At 33.2% G+C, this 23,977-nt stretch overlaps 1 protein-coding gene and 1 long non-coding RNA gene across 2 annotated transcripts; both read left to right on the top strand.

The window, feature by feature from the left end:
• The first annotated feature begins 4,317 nt into the window (after positions 1-4,317).
• LOC127704943 (uncharacterized) lies at positions 4,318-5,887 on the top strand. The gene is made up of 2 exons (XR_007983585.1): positions 4,318-4,402; positions 5,492-5,887. It is a non-coding gene; the product is annotated as an uncharacterized LOC127704943 (long non-coding RNA).
• Positions 5,888-15,570: 9,683 nt separating this feature from the next.
• Positions 15,571-17,567, top strand: LOC127704935 (E3 ubiquitin-protein ligase TRIM33-like). The gene has a single exon (XM_052209174.1). The coding sequence runs from the start codon at positions 15,731-15,733 to the stop codon at positions 16,991-16,993; it is 1,263 nt and encodes a 420-aa protein (XP_052065134.1). The 5' UTR covers positions 15,571-15,730; the 3' UTR covers positions 16,994-17,567.
• Positions 17,568-23,977: the final 6,410 nt, after the last annotated feature.

Raw genomic sequence — 23,977 nt, 5'->3', positions numbered from 1 at the left:
TCGGTAGATCACATCCGTGAAAAGGGAAGGGTATTGTAGTTACGACATAAGGAACATATCCGATAACATCTGTGAAACGGTTATTCCATCACGGTCAACCAACTCGTGATGGCGTCCGTAAAATTTACGAAGGGATGATTTCAACGTCACCATTTGGAACTCTTGGTTTAATAGCTTCCTTGTGAGCAGTAATCCTCTATCAAGTATTATGATAGCAAATACAAGCCCGGGAATATCGTATCAATTGGGAGATATATACTCCGTATGCAGGTGCTGCTGTAATGTTGCTACAAAGAAATGGAAAGTTCACAATTGGGAAGCTGAAATCATCTCTTTTGTCGTAAAGTTTTGTTTTCAACCGACCCTCCTTGTCAATTTCTAGATGTAAGTCAAGATATGAGACAAACTTAACTGTATCTGTAGTATCCTTTATCTCTAGTTAGATGGGATAGATTCGTTCAACATAGTCACCAAATTTTGTATTATTTAGTGAGGGAACATCATCTATATAGCGGAACGTAAAGTTAAAGGATATTGTTAACTTCTTGTCTTTCTTCCTAAGAAGTTCCTGTACGAAGTCAGCCTCATAATAATAAAGAAACAAGTCGGCAAGAAGAGGGGCACAATTGGTTCCCATTGGAATTCCGACAGTCTGTTGAAAAACACGTCCTCCAAACGTAATAAATATGTAGTCAATCAAGAAATCAAGCATCTTGATAATGTCAGTTTCAGAGAATTTTTTGTTTGAATCAGAATGATTCTTTACAAAGTAGGATTTATCCCTCCCCAAGACAAGATACTTGTATCTACGTTCGCCATTCTTTTTAATGAAACAAAGTAATACCAACTCTTTCAATTTGTCTTTTAGTTTGGAATGGGGAATACTTGTGTAAAGTGTAGAAAAGTCAAATGTTTTAATACTATTGAAAGATGAGAGAGTCTTAGATTGTATGTACTCTAAAAGATCTTTGGAATTTTTTAGTATCCACATCTGATTCACGCCACCTCTAGAATAGGCAGTTTCACAATAACTTTGGAGCTCGGCTTTGATTGCTGATAGAATAGATGTTAATAATTTAGAAAGAGGTTTCGTGGAGCACTTGGAAGACCCAGCAATATACCGTTGTTTGTAAGGACACTTATGTAGTTTAGGTATCCAATACAGTGAAGGAAGATCCAGTTCTTCATCTTTGGTTAAAATTCCAAAGGAACATAGAACAGACCTATGATTATCCAGGATTTCCTCTTTGGTAAGTGTCGTGAGGGTATATGTTGAGTTTCCAAATGAATTGTCAATACCTAATTCATTTATCAAGCAGTTTATGTAATGATATTTACACAAAAAAACGATGTTGTTTGGGGCTTTATCTGCGGGGACAACAACATATTTGTCATGGAGGTAGGACAAGTGTTTTGCAACATTTGGGTCTTTAAAAATTGACGTAGCGTGGGTATTGATAGACCCATTTAGTTTCTTAATTCGGATTTGTATCAACGACCTCACAGCCTTAATCCATTCGGAAAGAGTATCTACGTCTTCTTTCTCGCGTTTAGCCCATTGCCTGGCATAATCATCGACTGAATCCATCAGTATTTTGAAGTTTTAATTTAGAACGGAATACTAGTAATGATAATGTGCACTTCGCAGTTTTGTAGAAAAAAAGAAGAAAAATGAGTTACCAGAATTAAGAAACAATAGTTGGAGTCTTTTAGTTATTTACGGAATTAAGAACATTATGGCCTGGAAAAAGTTGATTTATTTATTAGTTGTAATTGACTTTAAACTAGGAGTTACTAACTGCGAATACTCGTAGATCGGTACTTTGTGTAATTTGTTATTTTGTACGTTGCTTTTATGTGAGCCTCGTACCGATCTGATGTGTCAAGTCCTTTCCAGCTGGTTTTTACAATGCTTTCTTACACAAATATCCCAGGTAATATGAAGGGTAGAGCGCTGGCAACATGCTTACCCCGCCTTATTCTTCATACATGTCTATCCCAAGTCATGAGCATGTGAAACAGTCGTTATCTGTTGTCACTGTCGGTCATATCATTTTATATTGTTTCAGCATAGAACAGGCCGTTTGTTTCACATTTTGTCATGCTGGAGGTCTTGTATACCATGCTATTAGGTATAGGTTTGCTCATTGTTGAAGGCCCAACAGTAATCTATAGTTGCTTACGTCTTTTGGTCGTTGGTGGATAGTTTTCTCTTTTGGCAATCATATCAAATTTCAATATTTTTAAACTGTTTTATACCTATTTGTTTTAACTGTGCAAAGTGGTTATACTGCTATAATAGAATCGGATCCAAATAAATCACTTTTACAAATGAGTTGCTGTCTCATTGATAGTTTTAACACTTGCAACCATAACAAAGAGTCGGAATACTTTCATAAGACGAAGAGAAACCAACAACACTATGGTTAACATCGAAAAGACAAACAGTCTAGAAAACATTACATAGAAATATAGTGACTGAGCAACAAGAACCCCACCAAAACAAAACTCTGGAAAATCTCATGTGCTTAGGTTGTCAAGCAGATCGTGCTCCATATGTGTCACCCGTCGTGTTTTTCATGGTAAGTTCGAATTCGGTGGTACAAATGTTAGTCACATACACAAAGTGCTCGTTCACTTATGTATATCATATGGTAGTACACTAGTAGTTAAAGCAATACAATGAAAATAATTCTGATTCATATCTTTGTTTGGACTATAGTTCCTGAACGCATACACTTTTGAAGACGAGTATCCTTTCCAAATGATAAAACTTAATCAAATATCAGATTCAAAACTCTCTTTTTTATATCCTATGATCAATTGTAATGATAGGTTAGTAGATATTGTACAACGAATCGATAACATTTTACATCTTTGGCCAAATGGAGTTTAACAGAAATGTTCCGGTACTAATTCTTACATACGGAGGAGTATTAGCGCCATATTTTTTTAATATCTTTTTGTTATTTTGCAATAAGTTGTGTAACATATATTCGGTTAAAGTTTGCGCATTGACACAAAATGTTTGCTTTACAAAGCAAAGATAAAGATGAATGTGTCACTTAAACGCTTCCATGATATATATTTTTTTAAATTTCAGGATTGTCATTGCAATTATTTGTCGGGAATTTTATTTTTAATATACTGTATTCATATTTATCTGATATGCTGGAATAATGTTTTAAAGATTCCGTTCTACATTTGACTACAGTGTCGCTTACAACATCAAGATAAGAGCAAGATGGACTTCGAATTTCCTCGATAAACTTAAGAAACAGCAACAATTAAGGACAACACATTGTTTAAGTTTTTCCTCTTCGACTACATATCTGTGTGTGCTTAGAATTTGTAATGGACGTATAAACTCCGCTTCTGTAGGATGCCTTTTCGTGATACGTGTCACTATGGATACAGGAACTACTTGCCATTCCAGAGTACCTGATTTAATCCCTTTGATAACTTAATATTCATGTTGCATTCTGTCGTTTTTCTTGGTAATTTATAGTGGGTTACATAACTGAAAAAAAATTGTTTCGGAGGAGAAGTAAGATATGTTTTTTCTATTAGAAATGAGAGAAAAAATAAATTCAATTTTAGTCGAAGTAAAAACGTTCTCTTGTTCATGTAAGTGTGATTGAACAAAAATTGTTTCCCGAGAATAAAACATGCCCCACAAAGGATAAATGGTCGGTTTCTTATGTGCGTCTTCTTTTTTTACGTTTTATCAGTTAGATGGAGGTACGGAATCGGTCGAATTGTGACGAATTGCGATTGACTATAGTTTTCTAAACGCATACACTTTAAACTTAAGTCGAGATAATGCGTTCTAAAGTTGTCGACCTTGTTTCGTGAAATTATTCATTTCAACTCGTTGCCTTTTTATAACTTCAAAAATTTACAGGGTTGGTGTGTGTGTGTGATTCAATTTTTATATATTCACAAAACGAAAATCTTTTTTGCTGAGTTTGATAAAGATTTCAATTCGATCAACTCATTAAAAAAAAATGTATAATACATCTTATCCAAACTATTTATTAAACTAAGGCCTTTTAAAAATATGTTGTGTTACTTACCTTTATTTTAGTGCCCTTAAGTTGTTTTTGTCAATTTTGAACAAGCACTTTTCAAAGTTAGACGATTCCCCCTGTTTAAACAAATCAGAAACTTAAAACAAATTGTTTTGCCTATCTACCCTATTATTGTTCAGAATGTTAGCAATATCTTTTTTTCTTAGGCCTGAGAATTCATTTATGTCCATGGTGTGACTATACTGACAGTGATACCGTACTTACTGAATCTTTATTGTATACTTTAGATAAAAGGACATGCATGACAGAGGATCTCCTCAAATTGCTGATGAGAACAAATAAATGTTGTGGTGGTCAACCGCAAAAACACGGTAAGCATATGAACTATGCCATATTTCAATGGTATTTACTTTGTATACGAAAGACAAATTATAGTTTTACTTCAAATAGGATTTTAGTTTGCTTAAGATTGTCCATCTTTTCCGTTTTTTTCATATACTCCCTAATTGTGCCAAAATCTGTCGAAAATGCAATTTTGTGTAAACTTTTGGTTTTAATAAATAGGTCATGACTTTGTGTTTCAAAGTATAAACATAAAACTGCGATGCTCTATTTCTAAGTAAAGATTTCAAGACTTTTTGAAAAGGGCCCTGGTGTAAAATATAAGTTCAAAAAAAATTGGCACCACTGCGTTCAATTTAAAAAAACAATAAGCTTACACTTTAAATCGAGTGAGCATTTCGGGTTGAGCAGACTAAGAGAGACGTTTAGTTTTATGTCTTCCTTCATTAGTGAACAAAATTTGGCAAAATTAATTCATCCCTATTCAATCTTCGTCAATAATGATCTATATGAGATCCAAGTTATTGATTTTATGATTGTGGTTAAATGTAACCAGCCTTTACACGAACTCGAATTCAACTCGCCTCTACCCGACCACCAACTTCAACTCAATTTAGTTTAACGTAAACTTACATCAAAAACGACGTTGACTTTATGGTTATCCATTACCCAGTTAAAACCGGCATTCGCAAAGATACAATACGCAGAAAAAATAATATTTTAGATATTGTGATAAATCGAAAGTTCTTTTTATTCGTTTCAGTGAGTAATTTTTCCAATTCTATGTTTGTCTTTCGTATAAAATAAAGACTGTAGTTTAATTTTTTTACGTTATCATGACCCAGTCACTAGTAATGTCGACCTAGCTACCTCGTTACAACAACTCAACTAACTCTTCATAACGACTTACCTTGATCGTTTTAACGACTTTTGTTAGCTAAGTCGTGATAACGAATGAGCTTAGTCGAGATAATGCGTTACCGTAATCGTAGTAATAACTTACTAATTCATGATAGCGAGTTACTTAGTCATGACAACGACCTGAAAATAAACTACTGCATGCCTTACACTATCCGGCTTTCGTAGATTTAAGATATAATTCAAAATGTTTTGTTTAGTTTCAGCTGACAGACCTGCATTCTTGGCATATGCTAAAACTTCTCCAAAACTTGGCAGTGTCATTTTGTTTGAAGATGTAGCCACGAACGAAGGAAAGCACTATAGTCCATCAACTGGGGTATTTACAGTACCACAGAATGGACTTTATAGTTTTGGTTGTATGATCATGTCTAGCGGAAAGCATTTGGTACACTTCAGATGTTTAAGAATGACACTTACTTCTCAAATGGATGGGTTGCAAAGTCTGATCATGCAAATTCACAGACTCAAAATATCGTCGTATATATGAAAAAGGGGGAACGAATGTACATCAAACTAGTTAGTGGAGGGGCAATACATGGTGGTCGTTACTCTTATATATCTGGATATCTTTTATAATAAAGAAAGAAGTATCACTTAATTTTTTTTTAAACATCGTCCCACACCTCATTTTTATTCTTTTCCCAAATTTTGTACTTACAATACATCCCCAAAATTGGCAACATGCAACCACGTTTTTGAAGAGTTCAAACCCACAACTAAATAAACAACGCTCCATAATCAATCTGTCCGTCATATACAGTGTCCCAGATGAGGAAAAAATCACAACAAAATTTTGTCATAAAGGGATGTGGTTAGGTTGGTAAAAAATCTTAAATAAGTACTAAATTTTTTTAAATTTTTTTGCCATAAAAGAGGGCACATTTTTTTTTTATGTCTCATCGTTACCTTGTTTTATTTTCTGTGTTCCGTTTTGTAAACAAAACGATGAAATTGGGTTTGTCCAAATGTCTGTTTCACTCATAAGCTGCGCTTAAAAATACATTTGAAAGTGAATTACTACCACAGGTAGTTGTACATACCTATAAAGTAAGATTCGAGGTTTCTCTTGTCTGTATGTGATTGACATATGATCTATCGAACACGATATCATGTCAAGCAAAAGAAAATATGCGAATCTGGCAACAAGATCAAGTAGTTAAAGGGTTAATTCTATTTAAATCAAACATTGGCAGTGCTCTGTTGGCAATTATACATGTCATTAATGATTAACATTGGAGATTTAACATTTAAAGTTTTACCTGAATTTTCCAATAGACAACTTTAAAATACATTGTAGCAAAGCATATTTTGGAACCTGAGACCGCTTCTGTAGAACGATAAATAGTTATGGGAAAGCTTCTCTTCATTAAAGAAATGGTTGAATAATGGACCTAATAAAAATCCTTCAAACTAAGACCTGTAAAGTAGTCAACCATTATAGTCTATCCCTAACCGTTTCACAAGTCTCATTGTAGCGTGCTGGCCTCTAATGTGTTTGATCCCAGGTAAAACAATAGACTTGAAAATTGGAATTTGCAACTAAGCATGCTGCATTTAGGATTAGTTTTTTCAATGACAAAATAAAAAAAAAGTTCCTCTCTATATACAATCAAACTGAGAGAAAAAATAAAACAAATACAATTGAAAATGGAAATGGTTATGAACATAATGAGCAGCATTTAAAAGAACAGCCAACAGATTAATAAAATCATTTGGGTTGTTACCTTGTCACAGGGCATGTCGATGACCTATTGCCAAATTTTTATTGGTCATGGGCAACACGATAAATGTATCAGGAAAATAAGGAACTACAAAACCTTCCGGAGCAGCTGCGTTCATTCAGGTTTTTTGGTGAGATACATCTTGCTCAATCATTCAAATTACATTTTTGCACATAACAGTACAGGTGTTTTGTTGGCTGTTGTATGTCTGGTCATGGTACAGTAAAACCCGTAACATACTGGTGTCATACCACCAATTCAAAATCCTTATCTATTCAACCAAATTTTGCAATTTTCACAGCTTTCTATATGCTTTACCTTAAGTTTAACTTCATAGAAACAAGGTATATCCTGAATTGTACATGTATCACCTTTCTACATGCTAATTTTCAACCCATGTTTAAAGTCTTTTTCCATTCCATTTCCATTCTCAATTTTATTATAATGAAGAACTGCTTTTCGGAAGCCAAGTACTACTAAAAATAAACCCTGGTTTTCTGGAAATCTATGGAGCGCATCAATCCTAATTTTTAATACAAACTCATAAACAAGTAAATTTTGGCTCAAAATGGTCTTAATATATATTTCTCTTTCACCAAAAGTTTCATTTCTGCAAATTTGTTGGTTAGTTTAAGTAAACAATGACAGCAAAAGCACTATTTTTTGTCAGAGTAGGGCTACTTTTACATACGTTCTAAATTGGAGTGGGTGAATTGATGGTCTGACACCCTGATAAATGTCCACTATTTATTGGGTGTCATAAATCATAGGATGTTGACCGTTTATTGGGTTATAAAGTATAGAGTCGTGGTCACTCTAATCTTGTGATTGTTGTCTTATTGATTTTGATTGCCCCATTAATATCTTGTTTCCATTTTTTCAGCAAAAAAGACTAGATATTATCTAAAAAAAAGTATAGCAAAAATTGCATAAAAGACGGAATTTATTATACAATCAACAATATTATCACAATTAATAGTCGATCCTATTATTGTATTACAAATGAGGGTCTGGATGAGATTGTTTTCGTATTCTTTATTTTTTGCCAATTATGCAAATAGTTGAATAGTATAACTACAAACTCTAGTATAGCATTGTTTTTCAAGGTAACCTGGTCGGAGAGGCTTTACAATTCCTTTCGAATTTTCTTCATCTGCTCATTCAGCCGAATTTCTTTAGCTTCACTTTTTGGACTTTTTGCTGACTCATTGAACTCACATCTTTGGCCGAGTTCCAGCCATCCACAGGTGGTTTCGGTTTTATAGGCATGATAGGTGCGCCCTCTGTTAGAAGGTCTGTCTCCTCGTGCTGAATTTAGTTGATGATTTCCATAGTGATGCAGACTGTGTCTTTAGCCCTGGCTAAATTTACAGTATATAACGAGACCATCAAAGATTAGAACATTATATAAACGAACATGCTCTAAAATAAAATATCAAATTTTTGTTAAGATAAAATCACTCCTCTTGATTAAAGATCAAAATACGCAATCAGAGTGAAATTTCAGCATTGTTTATTTTTTTATTATAATGATATTTTACATTTTGTCCTTACTGCCCTTTGACGGTATTTCATGTAAAGATTTTTGAACAATTAAAACGTATTAAATTTCAGTTTTTTGAAATATAAGTCTTGAGCAAATTATCTCTTAAATCAAGTTAACTTACTGAAACTTGTTCCTAAAACAAGAAAATCAAAATTTCGGTTTTAAATGGTGAAACCTCTCTTGGCGGTAATCCACTTTTGCATTTACAAAGACAAATTATGGGATTTATGGTTTATTTTTTTATTCTCGATCGTCTTGAAAATGCATGAAATATTTTACACTGAAGGTTACCCTCCCCTCAATTCATATTACAACGTACCAAGTGAAAAAAGTGTCTTTTGTCAACATTCTACGATATAATCATCATACCTAGTGGTGTAAGACTTTGCTCCAAGTCTGTTGTGCCTTGTACCTTGTACTGTCCATGTCGAACCAGGAAGATATGTCTTCGTGCCTGTGGTGATCTTTTTGCTAATGTATCTTGTGTTTCTGTGGTGTTGAAATAGTATGTCGTCTATATTTGAACCAAGAGCAGAAAATTAGATTAAATTTTATAAATATGTACACATCGCGTATCCGGATTCGATATCCGCGGAGGAAACCGAACCCGAGGAACAATTTCCTTTTTTAGTGCAATTCTTAGGTAAAATCTGGCTCCAATTCTAATGTATGATTATGCTCCGTGGGAATCGGATCCATATTTTTCTCGCTGTGTTGAAGACCCATTGGTGGCCTTCGGCTGTTTTCTACTCTTTGGTCGGGGTGTTGTCTCTTTAACACATTACCCATTTCCATTCTCAATTTTATTATTTACCTACGCTACGGTATGGGATTTACTCATGTTGTAGGCGGTAAGGTTGTCATGCTATAGATATTCCTTTATAATACAATTTCCAAATGGAAAAAAAATGGAATACTGGAACAAAAACAATGGTATATAAATAACACATAGCTGAAAGGGTGATAGAGCAGATTGTTACCCCGGGAAAACATTGTCAACTGAGGCGAAGCCAAGGTTGACAATGTCTTTTCGAGGGGTAACAATCTGCTCTATCACCCTCTCAGATATGTGTTATTTAATTTATTATACTGAATGTTCTGTTATTACTGTCTATTAAATTTCAAATTCAAAGTAATAAACTATGTCGTCTTGTACATAACAATCATCCGTATTTATTAAAGCGCACACTTGAGCAAGCTTCTCCGTGAAGGGTAATAGAGTATTTGCCATGGTATAGAGTAAATTGTCTCCCTCGTATTAACCAATTAAAATCTGGCATTTTGACATGAAGTATAATAATACTTGTTCCTAACGGAATAAATGGTATAAGATTTGTGTTCCACCAATAGCTGACGTAATGCAATTGTTTATATCAAAGTTTCCAAGGGAACTTCTGTAGGCAGAATAAATATACGTTGACAAGGTAACATATAGTTGCTGACATTCATGTTATTTGAAATCTTATTGATAAATGTCCTATTGGCAATTATTTAGTTCCATGTCTCCTTATTTTGAGGCCGGTGTAATACATGGATGAAAACGTACAGAAAGTCCTGAAAATGCATACAATATTTTCTGCTGAACTTTAAGCAAGCATCATTTAATAAAAGAATCGTCCCGATGTTCTTTTTTGTTTACAAAATATAAAAAAATACCAACTGTTATTTCCCATTTACCTATCAAGCTGTCAAAAAAAAGATAGATTAAAAAATTAAAAGAGAACCTAAAGATATCAAAGGGACATTCAAACTCATAATAAAAATTAAAACGATAAGGGAACGACCATTTAACTTAAAAAAATGAGGGGGTGTGGGGTGTTGGGGGGGTCATGGCTTTTTCTTAAATATTTAATTCTGGATCCAGATTTTCACCATACCTTATAGTGTTAAATTAAAAAAAATTGTTTGATTGATAGCGTTGAAAAAATATGAAAATAATTATTTTTTTGGACCAAACATGTTTCAGAACTTATAAGAAGTTTCGATAACAGGTCAATAATTCTTAAATTAATCCCTTTTATACCCTATGGCTGTGCATTAATAGAACTAAATGATACGTACCCATCCCAATTTGCATTCCATTTCACATTGGAATGACCATCTATAGGCAATTTCCATGGAGCTGATATTTTTCGGTTTTTCTCAGACACAACTACACCACCATAAACATACAATTGCTACTGTAGATACAGAAATTAATTTCATCCATTTCATATTTTAACTTGTGCATTACAAGACATCATTTTACATTTCACTAATCGCTGTAAATTTCATTGCATGATCATTCTTTTGAATGTTGTCTTGAAAATTGTCTTCACCCGAGCGAATCTATGTGGTAATATTTATATTTCATTTTACGGTTGATTTGATGTCTGTTTTTAAAACTCTCACTTATAAGCACTTGCAAGGTGAATGTACTATGATATTATAAAATGTGTTATAACTTATTAATTGCTTTGAAATAAAATGATTGATAAACCAATAAAGCATCGTAAATTAAATATAGTTCAATATAAAGATATGTAATTTTTAAAATTTTATTCAATATAACTTCGTTTTTATGATTGATTAGTGTGTGCTTAATGTCTAGTTCATGGATATTAAGAACAAGAACAATTTAACAGTTAACACACCAATTAAGTTCTGAAAAATTGACCGACCGGGATGAATAGTGTAAAATTTGAACTGCCCCTGGAAAAGGAGGGTATATTATATACGGGCAGCAAGCCACCTTCAGAGCCATCAAACTGGTTACGAAGATTCGTACAGACAGCGTAGTACAGCCCTACACGAGCCATCTTAACGTCTTCATTCCGATCGGACGTGGCTGCGTTTTATATATCTCGCACAGACAAACGGACGCCAAACTTTAGCATGGATTTTACTAGATGACCATAGTTCTAAATTTTTGTTGTGTTACAATATTAAACGAAGTACACATGTCGTTTATAGTAGTATTTATCAAGTGCTACAAAATTTATGATTTCGCATCAATTGGTTGAAAAACCAATGATTGGCTGAAAAATTAATGATTGGAAGATCCTGCTTCACATGTGGCATCCGTTTGTACGAATTCGGTGATAAGTCAAATAAAATGCTCGTTTACTTATAGTATATCATATGGTATCATAGTTAAATCAATAACATGAAAACAAATCTGATACATATACATGTATATGTACAGACTATAGTGTCCTGAACGCATACACTTTTAAAGCGGAGTATCCTTTCCCAATAACTGATTACTAACTTAAATATCAGGTTCAGATATGTCTTTCTTGTTTAAAAATCCCATAGATGTTTATGAAATAAAATAATTACATTACATGTTAATTTCATTATAATACGCTATTTTGATTGGCTAACAGCAATCTCGCGTCATTCTGAAATTAACCTTCATTTCAAAATGAAATGTAACATTCATGATGACACGAGTTTCCACAATAAAGTGCACAAGTAAATAAAAGAAAAGCTTGATAGAAATTGTGTTTTCATGATCCTAGCAAAAAAATGTAATTACAAGTATTGAATGCTTCTTTTAGTAATTTTATAGGTTTGTAAAAGCGTTGACCGTGCGCACATTTTGAGAATGAAACGCTTTCGCGCTTCATACAAAATGTACATAGGTCAACGCTTTTACACCCCAATAAATTCACAAAAAGAAGCATTCAATTTTTAATTACAAATAGGTTTGTCTTGCACAATGAATGGATATGATAATATTGTACATCATTGGCTAGATGATATTTAATGAAAAATTGCAGTACTTTCTCGTACTTACAGAGGAATATTAGCGCCAATATATATACATGTATACTTAAATCTTTGTGTTATTTCGCAATATTTTGCATAGTAACGCAAAATATTTGCTAAATAATTTTTCTTTTTTTTAAATTTAAAAAAATATTAAATTTAGTAATTGTAAATGTTGCGTTTATAGTTTCAGGGTTGTCATTTTAACTATTTGTCGGGAATAATATTTTCAGTATACTGTATTCATATCTACGAGACCTGTTGAAATATTGTTTTACAGAATCCGTTTGTCAAAGTTATCGATTACAAGGTAAGGACACAAGCAGGGCGGACTTCGAGTTTCCTCGATAAACTTAAGACACATCAACAAGGACAACACATTGCTTGTTCCTCTTCAACAACATAACTGCTATGAAAAATATGTAAAAAGGAAAAGCCTTAAATATATTTTATTTTGATTTTGTCTTTATAACATTTTGTATAAAAATATCTGACATGATTGTGTGTGCATTGAATCAGAAATGGCCTTGTAACATTCCATTTTTGTAGGATGCCTTGTCGTGTATAGTGAACCCGGAAATGCTTGCCATTCCAGAGTTACTGATTTCATCCCTTTGATAAGTTTATATTCGTGTTGCTCATTCTGTAGTTGTTAGTGCAATATACAGTGGGCTTAGGCCATGTTTTTTTGTATAAATTAACAATTGTCTGACAGTAATCTCCATACTGTACCGGTTTCACCTGTAATGTATATTTTTATCCATATAACAAAAATCTTGAAATGAAAATAATTTTGCAATACCTGTTTCATTTCGAATACTTAAAGAGTCATAGTTCATTTTTCTTCTAGTCTTCACTATTTTTCCTAATTTATTTCTAGAAATTAAGAATAATAAACAAATTAATTGGATTTACCAAGTTATTAATCCCCTACACAACAAAGTAAATTAGAATAATATGTTTGACCCGTCAATCCGTCCGTCCATCAGTCCTGTTCGTTTCATCGCAACTCCTTTGAAACATGAATTTCATTAAACTTTGTAGATAATTAGGACATACTATGTAGATGTTCATATCGACAGGAAATTATGATATAATTTTTCTAGAGGTTATGCCCTTTTGAACTGAGAATTTTGGCTTAAATATACTACTGCAAAGGTAAGTAATCGCAACTCATAGTTAATGAGGACATAATATGTAGATGTGCATATCCACAAGAATATTTTATCAGTTGACTTTGTAGGAGTTATGAGTCTTTCAAGCATGCTCATAAAGGTTCTTCAATTGATATTATTTTCATGCTGGTAAAATGTTCTTTTTTGCAACTTCAACTAGGCCTTGGAGAAGACATTTTTCGAAGAAATAATTTGAATAACACAGAAGTGTACTTTCTAGCTCATCTATACCCAAGTGTCATGCCATGTATTGTCATTACTTAAAACCATTAGATATCTTCTAAGAAACAATTTGGAACATTTAAACGAAATTTTTCACTAATGATACTGGGACTATTATATAGACTTATCTAATTTACATTTATTGTGGACAAACCCAAGCAAGAAATGACCACCACTATTGAAAATATATAGAACCATACAAATAGTACATGCATGCAGGTTCTCATATACCATCTCGCATATTAAAAACTCATCATGCAGAAATGCACCGAATGTGTTCTTCTCCTAATTTTGAGTTTTTGCTGCTATCCAAAATCAAAGTTGTGGAACATATTTTATCAGAATCATTTGGTAATCCATACAATTAGTGTCTCCTCCATGACAGTCTTGAACATTAAAACTTAATATTAGAAAAATGACACTGTAAATTTTTAGTGTTTGGTACAGGTTGGCTGTCACTGTGCAACATTGTTTAACATAGAACTCTGTGAAAAAAAAACCAAGGGAATTCATTTTGTCAGAAAACATACTATTCACACTGATCTGTGTCCACACTTGTAGAAGTATAAAAATATCTGAATAATGAGCAGAAATCGAAAGTAAATCTGTATTCCCAAGAACGAAACAATCTCTCGCTTGTTTTTTGTTTATTGTTTTCTGTCGGATTATATTTCATAACCATGACATCAAAGATACCGGATAATTATATACAATACACTTTGGTTATACAACAATAATAAAATTCGTAAGGGTTCCGCGGAACCCAGTGTCTCGCCTACTTTTTGCTGTTAATCACAGGCTCAGCAAAAATGAGGAAAAAAATTAATAAAAATATTCCTCTCTATACTATCTTTTGATTGTAAGTAGCTTCTGTCCAAGTTTGGTAAAAATCCAGGATAGTTTATGAATCTAATAAATGTTTTAAAAACTTAAACTGCAGACTGTATGTAATGTTAACTGGAAGAAAAACTAAGTCCATTTATAAGTAAAATACGGAAAAAATGGAACAAAATTTCCTTCTAGATACTAGCTTTTAATCATAAACAAGCTTCTGTCTAAGTTTGGTACAAATCCAGGATAGTTTAAGAAAGTTGTTCAAATTTTAAAAACTTTAACCACAGAGTGAATGTAATGTTAACTGGCAGAAAAACTAAGTCCATTTATAAGTAAAATACGGAAAAAATGGATTTTTTTTTTACAAAATTTACTTCTGGATACTAGCTTTTAATCATAAACAAGCTTCTGTCCAAGTTTGGTACAAATCCAGGATAGTTTAAGAAAGTTGTTAAAATTTTAAAATCTTTAACCACAGAGTGAATGTAATGTTAACTGGCAGAAAAACTAAGTCCATTTATAAGTAAAATACGGAAAAAATGGAATTTTTTTTTACAAAATTTACTTCTGGATACTATCTTATGATCATAAACAAGCTTCTTTCCAAGTTTGGAAGCAATCCAGGATAGTTTAAGAAAGTTATTAAAATTTCAAAAACTTTAACCACAGAGTGAATGTAATGTTTCCTGGCAGAAAAACTAAGTCCATTTATAAGTAAAATACGGAAAAAATGGAATTTTTTTTTTACAAAATTTACTTTTGAATATTATCTCATGATCATAAACAAGCTTCTGTCCAAGTTTGGTAGAAATCCAGGATAGTTTAAGAAAGTTATTAAAATTTCAAAAACTTTAACCACAGAGTGAATATTTGTGGACGCCGCCGACGACGACGACGACGACGACGACGACGCCGACGGAATGTAGGATCGCTATGTCTCGCTTTTTCGACAAAAGTCGAAGGCTCGACAAAAATAGGACACAGGTGCGTAAATCAATATATTTAACTTCCGTGTCAATAAGACTTTCAAAAAGTATTCATTGGTTTATCAGAAAATAGGTCATGTCATTGTGAATAAGTCTTAAAGACTGCAGATAGAATGGAAGAGAATCATTTTTATTGGTTGAAATTCTGGAATTATTAGTTGTAGCAAACTACATGTAAACATTAATTTCCGCTGTTAAAATGTCTGGATCTTTTCAAGAATTTGCTATTTCATGTCAGGGATGTCCGGAACAAAATCCTATCAAAGGAAGATGTTTAACATGTAATTTGTTTATGTGTATGAATTGTTGTATGCTACATCAAGTGAACGAATTGAACTTGTACAATCAGCACAAAATTGTGGATATCGAGATAACCGGTTCAACTGACCAAAGGTATGATAGTATTGTTAACTGTGAACTCCACCGACAGCGCGGCTGTGGTTTTTGCAAGCAGTGCGAAGACGTCGTGTGCACAATGTGCGTTTCGCAACCCCATAGGGACCATCACATAATTGATATGGATTCCGGTTGCACATTTTCTCTTTACAAATTAAAAGCTCGAAGTTCTAAATATCAAGAGATTATTGTCGACATGTTCAGACACCAAAATACATTAGGAACAATGAAGCAAAGTGGTTATTCCAAACTTGAAATGGAAGTGCAGAATATTCAAAAACAAGGAAAGACTTTAAAAGATGCAATTGACGCACACACAAAAAAGTTGTTACTCGAACTTGGTAAGAAATGGGAGGCAATGAAAAATGACATTGAAGAAGAAGAGAAAAAGACAAACAAATACGGAATCGAATTGGAAGCAAGGAACAACAATCTCACAAATATTGTCGATTCTAAAAATAAAAGCGCCGTGTTTGAAGCTGCGAGAGCAGAAATGAGTTTTGACGTAAGGATAGACCTTCAGACGGAGTTTGATTCTTTACCGGAATTCAATCCAGGAAAAATAACAGAGTGCGGTATAGAATCACTTTATGGCATTGTAAAATATGTTGAAGAACAAAACATTCCTACCAGCATCTCGTTGAGTGTGTTGGAAAGTTATAAAACGAAATTTCCATCCATTGATAACATTGCCTGTTGTCCTGATGGATCTTTTCTTATCAACGCAGAAAAAAGCTATGATTACGAAGGAGAACTCCATCATGTGAAACTTTTCAATGGATCACTCGAGAAAATACACGAATTCGTTGTTAACTTTAAAAGTATGGCACTGCTGCCGTCCGGAGATCTTTTATTATCTACTCAAGACACTGTTCTTCAGACACTTTCTGCCGAAAATAAATTAGAAGAATCTAAGTACAGCGTTGCTTCCATTGAAAACAACCGCTGCACTGCATATCACCAGCGATGGCAAAATTATCGTTGGTGCCACCGAAGATTATTTGTATACAGGGGAAAGAAATATAATTGTGATGAACTTGAACGGACAACACATAAAAACGTATAGCGTAGATAACAACAAGAAACCACTGTTCGAGACCGGCTCCATACCATTCAAAGTTACTTCAGACAAGTCAAGAAATATTTACGTGATTGACAAGCAGGAGTATAGTATAGGTAATGGAAGGCTTGTCATTTTGAGTGGTAACGATAGTGACGAGGTTAAATGCATTTATAAAGGTTCGGAATCGTCAGGCCGTAGAACCTTTGACCCGACTGACTTAGTCGTCACGGAATCTAATCGAGTAATTGTATGTGATGCCGCTAGCTTTACGTTACACATTCTTAATACTTCCGGGCGATGTTTAGCAACTCAAAGTTTGTTCAAATTGGATATCAAACGCATACCAAGATGTCTTGCCATCGACCATCGCGGATTTGTTTTATTAGGATGCAGGGGCGGTTTGAATAAAAAGAATGCGAAACTCCATGTTATTAAAATATTCACAAAGTGAAATTCTAAAAGAATGTACATTTGTACATATTCTCAAATGGAGGGAATATTCCACTTGAGTTTCTTGTAATAATTTATTCAGATGCACATGAAGCGTTGTTTTGTCACAATAAAAAAATAAAAGTGTTATATTTCTTTTACTGTACATAGAAGATTAGAATGTGTAACTCTTCCATGAGTGTAAGAAATTTTGTACACGAGGTATTGATTGTGAAAAAGAATTAAAAAAAGATATGTACCCAATTTTATTCATTGATTACTATGGAATTTTGTACGGACTATCGAGTCAAACATTATGTAGATAATTTAATTTCTTTCATGATAATAAAGACAAAGCAATTTTCATTTAAATTTGCATATTAGAAGACAGAAATATAGACTATATAGTTTATTGAAAATGATGCACTACTATACTCCAATGGTGTTGATGGCATGCATGAAAACTAAATAACATATTACATAATACATCACAAAAATAATTAAAAAAAAGACATGAATTCATATATGTACATATCATGCAGTTGTTGAATCCACAGGCGCTTGGGTATATGATACAGAAATTTTTTTTAATTTTTTGTTGTTGATTAAAATATTCAATTTTCTATATTTATACTACATATCTATCACTACTGCGCATGTCTCACCTAGTTTCGAGTGATTTTACCAACTTTGAGACAAACCCCCATTTTACTATCCACACTAAGAAACAAAAAGGCAACAAACTCGACGCCATCTTGCGTGCTATAATTAAATAACAAAATTGACCTACCTGGATTCCCCATCGATTTTTATGGAAAACATGCCTTTCTCGCAGTCCGATCGCAGACGTCGTTTCTATTCATCAAATTGCTACTGTTCGTAACATTTTTAGTCCATCTCAAGCATATAATAAAAAGATTTTCACTATTTTCACTAAATTCAAATTTACGTGCCCGGAAGTTTACTGTTAATATTCAGGGGAAGTTACTTTTTCCCGAACTTTTGTTAAAGGGAAGTAATATTTTCCCGGACTTTTTCGGAACATCTCTGCAAGTACAAATAAAACAAAGAAAGGGATACGATGATTTCCGAACTAATACTGAATGTAAACAAACAGATATGATGGACGAAGAACAAGATCAAGCCTATTATTTGATTGTAAGTGCACCACCCTCCCCCAAAAATAAAATAAAAAAATATCAGATCAAATGGTCCACGGATTATTTTTTGAATTCTTTTCATAAGACAATTTTGTGTGAGCATTTGTATATTCATAAATTACCATGAAACTATGTTTTCCTTCGTAATTTCTTCCTTTGGTTGACTTGCCATTATTTCTAAAACAGATCTTTTCTTTTTTCAGCAACGGTAAAGTTGCGCCTTTTTTATAATAGTTTGGAAATCATCGTATCCCTTTCTTTGTTTTATGTGTACTTGCAGAGATGTTCCGAAAAAGTCCGGGAAAATGTTACTTCCCTTTAACAAAAGTTCGGGAAAAAGTAACTTCCCCTGAATATTAACAGTAAACTTCCGGGCACGTAAATTTGAATTTAGTGAAAATAGTGAAAATCTTTTTATTATATGCTTGAGATGGACTAAAAATGTTACGAACAGTAGCAATTTTATGAATAGAAACGACGTCTGCGATCGGACTGCGAGAAAGGCATGTTTTCCATAAAAATCGATGGGGAATCCAGGTAGGTCAATTTTATTATTTATTTATAGCACGCAAGATGGCGTCGAGTTAGTTGCCTTTTTGTTTCTTAGTGATAGTAAAATGGGGGTTTGTCTCAAAGTTGGTAAAATCACTCGAAACTAGGTGAGACATGCGCAGTAGTGATAGATATGTAGTATAAATATAGAAAATTGAATATTTTAATCAACAAAAAAAAAATTAAAAAAAATTTCTGTATCATATACCCAAGCGCCTGTGGTTGAATCCACTCTCACTTGGCTTCTTTTAGTTTATCACGGAAACAGTTATTTTCAATTGACAAATTGACAAGAGTAGTTAGCTGAGGTGTAATACCAGATTTACAATTTTTTACAATTTTTGCTGGAATACCATCAGCTCCTGTAGTCTTGTTGATGTTTATTTCATTCAAGATTCTATAGACATTTTCGTTAGTTACTTTATTGAATTTTTTTTGGTTCTCCACAGTTTCCTTTTTTTTTGAAAAAAAAAGGTTCGACTGTTTTCCAAAAATCGCATGATTTTGACCAACCAGAGCAACGTTCTTCAAATATAATTTAATTGATTTTCGCTTTATCTTAGTTACCAAATTTTCTAAATTTCTTCCATTTTAGTCACTCCGGTTTTGAGTATATATGTGAATAAAGTATTTTTTTTTTAGATATATGACCCCTCTCAGTTTTTTTATTCATACATGCATGTAAGAGGTTGTCTTCTTTGACATATTGATTTTACAGGTGCATGTTTATCTAATATATTTTGGAAATATTTTTCATATTCTTCATATAATTATGCTATTTAAATCTTTCTCAGTACATTTTTATGAAATATATTTTCTGTAAATCATTTGTAAATTGATCAATATCAATGGTTTTGTAACACCTATATGGTACGTCCCTGTGTTTTTATACAGGTAAATTCCCTTTAAATAATGTTATGACAGTCACTAACACCATTTGGACTATTTGTTTTTTTAAAACACATTTATTCTTTTTACTTGTGATAATAACATCCACAAGCATTATAACCCACCCCTTTTTAAAGCATGTTCTCTCAATCGATTCATGACTTTTGAACAGAGGTATACTACTGTTCAAATTATAATGGCATATTGTTATTCTAAACTGTTTCCTAAAATTGATCGCCCTGAAGATCACAAAAAACATTTTATTAAAATAAAGTATGTCAATAAAGGTTTTGATTTTGTAAATATTGCCGGTATTTTAAACAACCATTCTGTTAAAGAACAAATTCCTGGATATTTTGATAATACTGAACTCCCTCTTATTTGTTATATTTACAAGAAATCTACCCGAAATTTTGTGTTTAATTATAGCCAAGTCTGTAAAGATGTAAATATCAGTGAAAATACACCTCCGTCATGTAATTGTAGTAATTCCGAATACACTTATGGCCCCATTTCCCATGTTATAACAGGAGACCTTAACATCGTTCGCGACCAAAAGTTAAAATCATTCCTCAGTAAAGGACCTAAATATCGTCCCCCGTCAATTATTAATTGGAATGAGTGTCGTAATATCATCCACGACTCACTAGCTTCGTGCTTACTGTTTGAAATGGATAAAACGGGAAAAAGCTGACAAAAAATCTTTGGACTCTTTTTTTAATTCAGTAATGAAGATAGTTGATATACGTATACAACATTTTAAAGAACATTTTACTCCTAACAACAACCATAAAAATCCTATCTCTCGTATCAAACATAAACTAAAAGAACTAGCCAAGGAATTTGTTTTTGTCCCGGCTGATAAAGCTGCTAATAATATCATAGTTTGACGTAAATTTTACATTGAGGTTCTGCAAAAGGAAATCACGAATTCACCAACATTCCAACTGACTTCGTTTTCAGAAAACGATATCTGTAACAAACATAAACTATTAGCTACTTCTTTACAAGCAAAACCAAATAAAATGAAAGTCCCAACTATGTACTGGCTTCCGAAGCTACACAAATCACCTTACAAATATAGATTTATTTCGTCTTCAAGTCATTGTTCCACTACTAAATTGTCTATTCTACTTACTAGTACACTTTGTACAATCAAAAACCTGATAATAAATTGTTCAAATAAGGCCTTTGAAAATAGTGGAATTAACTACTTTTGGAGTGTCAAAAACTCGTTGGAAGTACTTGATAAATTGCATGCATATATTGGTGATTTTGAATCTGTTCAAAGTTTTGATTTTTCTACCCTATATACCACTTTGCCTCATATTCTTATTAAGAAAAAATTCACACACCTAATTAAATGGGCATTTAAAAAGTCGGAATGCGAATACATATGTTCAAACTCTTTTATGTCATTTTTTAGCAACAAACAAAAGAGCTATGTCAATTGGACATGCTTTGATACTATATCTGCCCTTGAATTTTTACTTGATAACATTTTTGTTCGCTTTGGAGATTCCGTATATCGTCAAGTTATCGGAATTCCAATGGGGACTTACTGTGCACCACTTATTGCGGACCTGTTTTTGTATTGTTATGAGTTACAATTTATGAATAAAATCAGCAAAGACCCATCGAAACAACATCTGATACAAAAATTTAACAATACTTTTAGATATTTGGATGATATATTGGCTCTCAATAATGACAACTTCAGTATGTATACTAAAGAAATTTATCCTGTTGATCTTACTTTAAATAAAGCTAATACTAACAATGACCACTGTCCTTTCTTTGATCTTGATATCTATATCATTAACGGGAAGCTTAATACAAAATTTATGATAAAAGAGATGATTTTTCATTTCCTATCGTTAATTATCCATTTTTAGATGGTGACGTTCCCTTGTCACATTCTTATGGTGTTTATATATCTCAACTTGTACGATTCGCTCGTGTATGTAACAACGTATTAGATTTTAGCGAGAGAAATTTATATATTACTGAAAAATTATTACACCAGGGTTTTCGATATCATAAACTATCATATAATAAACCCCTAACAGGAGGGATTGTGCCTTATATTCATATGATGAAGACATAATCTTTCAATCAGTTTAATTGAGGTCTGGAGCTGGCATGTCAGTAACTGCTAGTAGTCTGTTGTTATTTATGTATTATTGTCATTTTGTTTATTTTCTTTTGTTTCCTATTCTGACATCGGACTCGGAATTCTCTTAAACTGAGTTTTACTGTTCGTACTGTTGTACGTTTGTTTTTTTTCTACATTGGCTAGAGGTATAGGGGGAGGGTTGAGATCTCAAAAAACATGTTTAACCCCGCCGCATTTTTGCGCCTGTCCCAAATCAGGAGCCTCTGGCCTTTGTTAGTCTTGTATCATTTTTAATTTTAGTTTCTTGTGTATAATTTGGAGTTCAGTATGACGTCCATTATCACTGAACTAGTATACATATTTGTTTAGGGGCCAGCTGAAGGACGCCTCCGGGTGCGGGAGTTTGTCGCTGCATTGAAGACCCATTGGTGGCCTTCGGCTGTTGTCTGCTCTATGGTCGGGTTGTTGTCTCTTTGACACATTCCCCATTTCCATTCTCAATTTTACTGTTGCCTTTATTTGGACCTTTGACCAGTTGTGTGTGACAAGTTGTAAATATCATAAATACATGTACATGTATCTGGGACTATTATAGTAACAATATAGCCTTATAGGTACTAGTATTTTTATCGATGGGAACGTAAATAGAGTTTAGCGTAAGTGTACACTTACACTCACGCCTCACCGAGTTTAGCTCATTGTGAACACGGCCTTGCTTGTTTATACATCTTTAAATTAAAGGCTATTTATGTCACTGGTCGATATTTATATATTTGTACACGATCGATTGTGTGGATTTCAAAATACAAAATTTATATTTCTCCTGTTATACAAACATATATAAACAAACAATTTTTGTATCATGCACACACATCTTTGCTGCTGTGCATTAGGTCCTTGTGGGTGTCGTTTATAGCTTACTATGCGGTATTGGTTTTACTCTCGTTGAAAGCGGTAACAAATGTATAGTTGATGACACCCTCGTTATTTGGTTTCTTGCTAATAGCTGTCTCATCAGCAATCCTATTTCAAATATCCTTATTTTTCAAGCTGGTTGGGGTAATACGTGGATGAAAACGTAAAAGGAGTGCTGGAAATCCATGAGATATATGCCACTGAACGTTAATCAAGCATCGTTTAATACATCACATGTCTTCACTTGATTGACAAAATTGAGAAATTCAATGGAAATAGGGAATGTGCCAAAGAGCAGAAAACAGTCCAAGTACAACAATGGGTTTTCAACACAACGAGAAAATTCCGCACCTGAAGGCGGGCTTCAGCTGGCCCCTAAACAAAATTGTGTACTAGTTCAGTGAAAATGCAAATCGTCATTTCCCATTTTACGACATCAAGCTATCGGAAAATTGAAATATAGATGTCAAATTTCTTAGCCAGCTTTAAAAATACTCAGGAAGAAATCTCTAATACCAATAAGCATCGGGATGATATCAAAACTTCTTATATATAGACTTCGAAGAAGTTTTTGATAGCAGGTCTAAAGCTTATTCCGGCAATATCTCTGTCTTTGTCATAAAAGTAAATGATACATACCCATTCCAATTTGCATCCCATTTTACATAGGAAGGCCCATCTTTTAGCAACATCCATGGAACTTAATAGATTTCTGTTTTTCTCAGACACAAATGCACCACCCTGTACTGCAATTGCTACTGTAGGTATATACATCAATTTCCTCAATTTCACATTTTAACTTGTGCATTACAAGACATCCTTTTACATTTCAGTAATCACTGTCAATTTCATTGCATTATCAATCTTTGAGTTTCGAATGTTATCTTGAAAATTGTCTTTACCCGAGCGAATCTGTACGATTGTATT

Source organism: Mytilus californianus, unplaced genomic scaffold, assembly GCF_021869535.1.
Source record: "Mytilus californianus isolate M0D057914Y unplaced genomic scaffold, xbMytCali1.0.p SCAF_6, whole genome shotgun sequence".
Classification (NCBI taxonomy): Eukaryota; Metazoa; Mollusca; class Bivalvia; order Mytilida; family Mytilidae; genus Mytilus; species Mytilus californianus.
This window is presented reverse-complemented; position numbering and strand designations above follow the sequence as displayed.

Coding starts and splice junctions, on each gene's coding strand:
- LOC127704935 (XM_052209174.1), top strand. CDS start 15,731: ATGTCTGGATCTTTTCAAGAATTTGCTATTTCATGTCAGGGATGTCCG.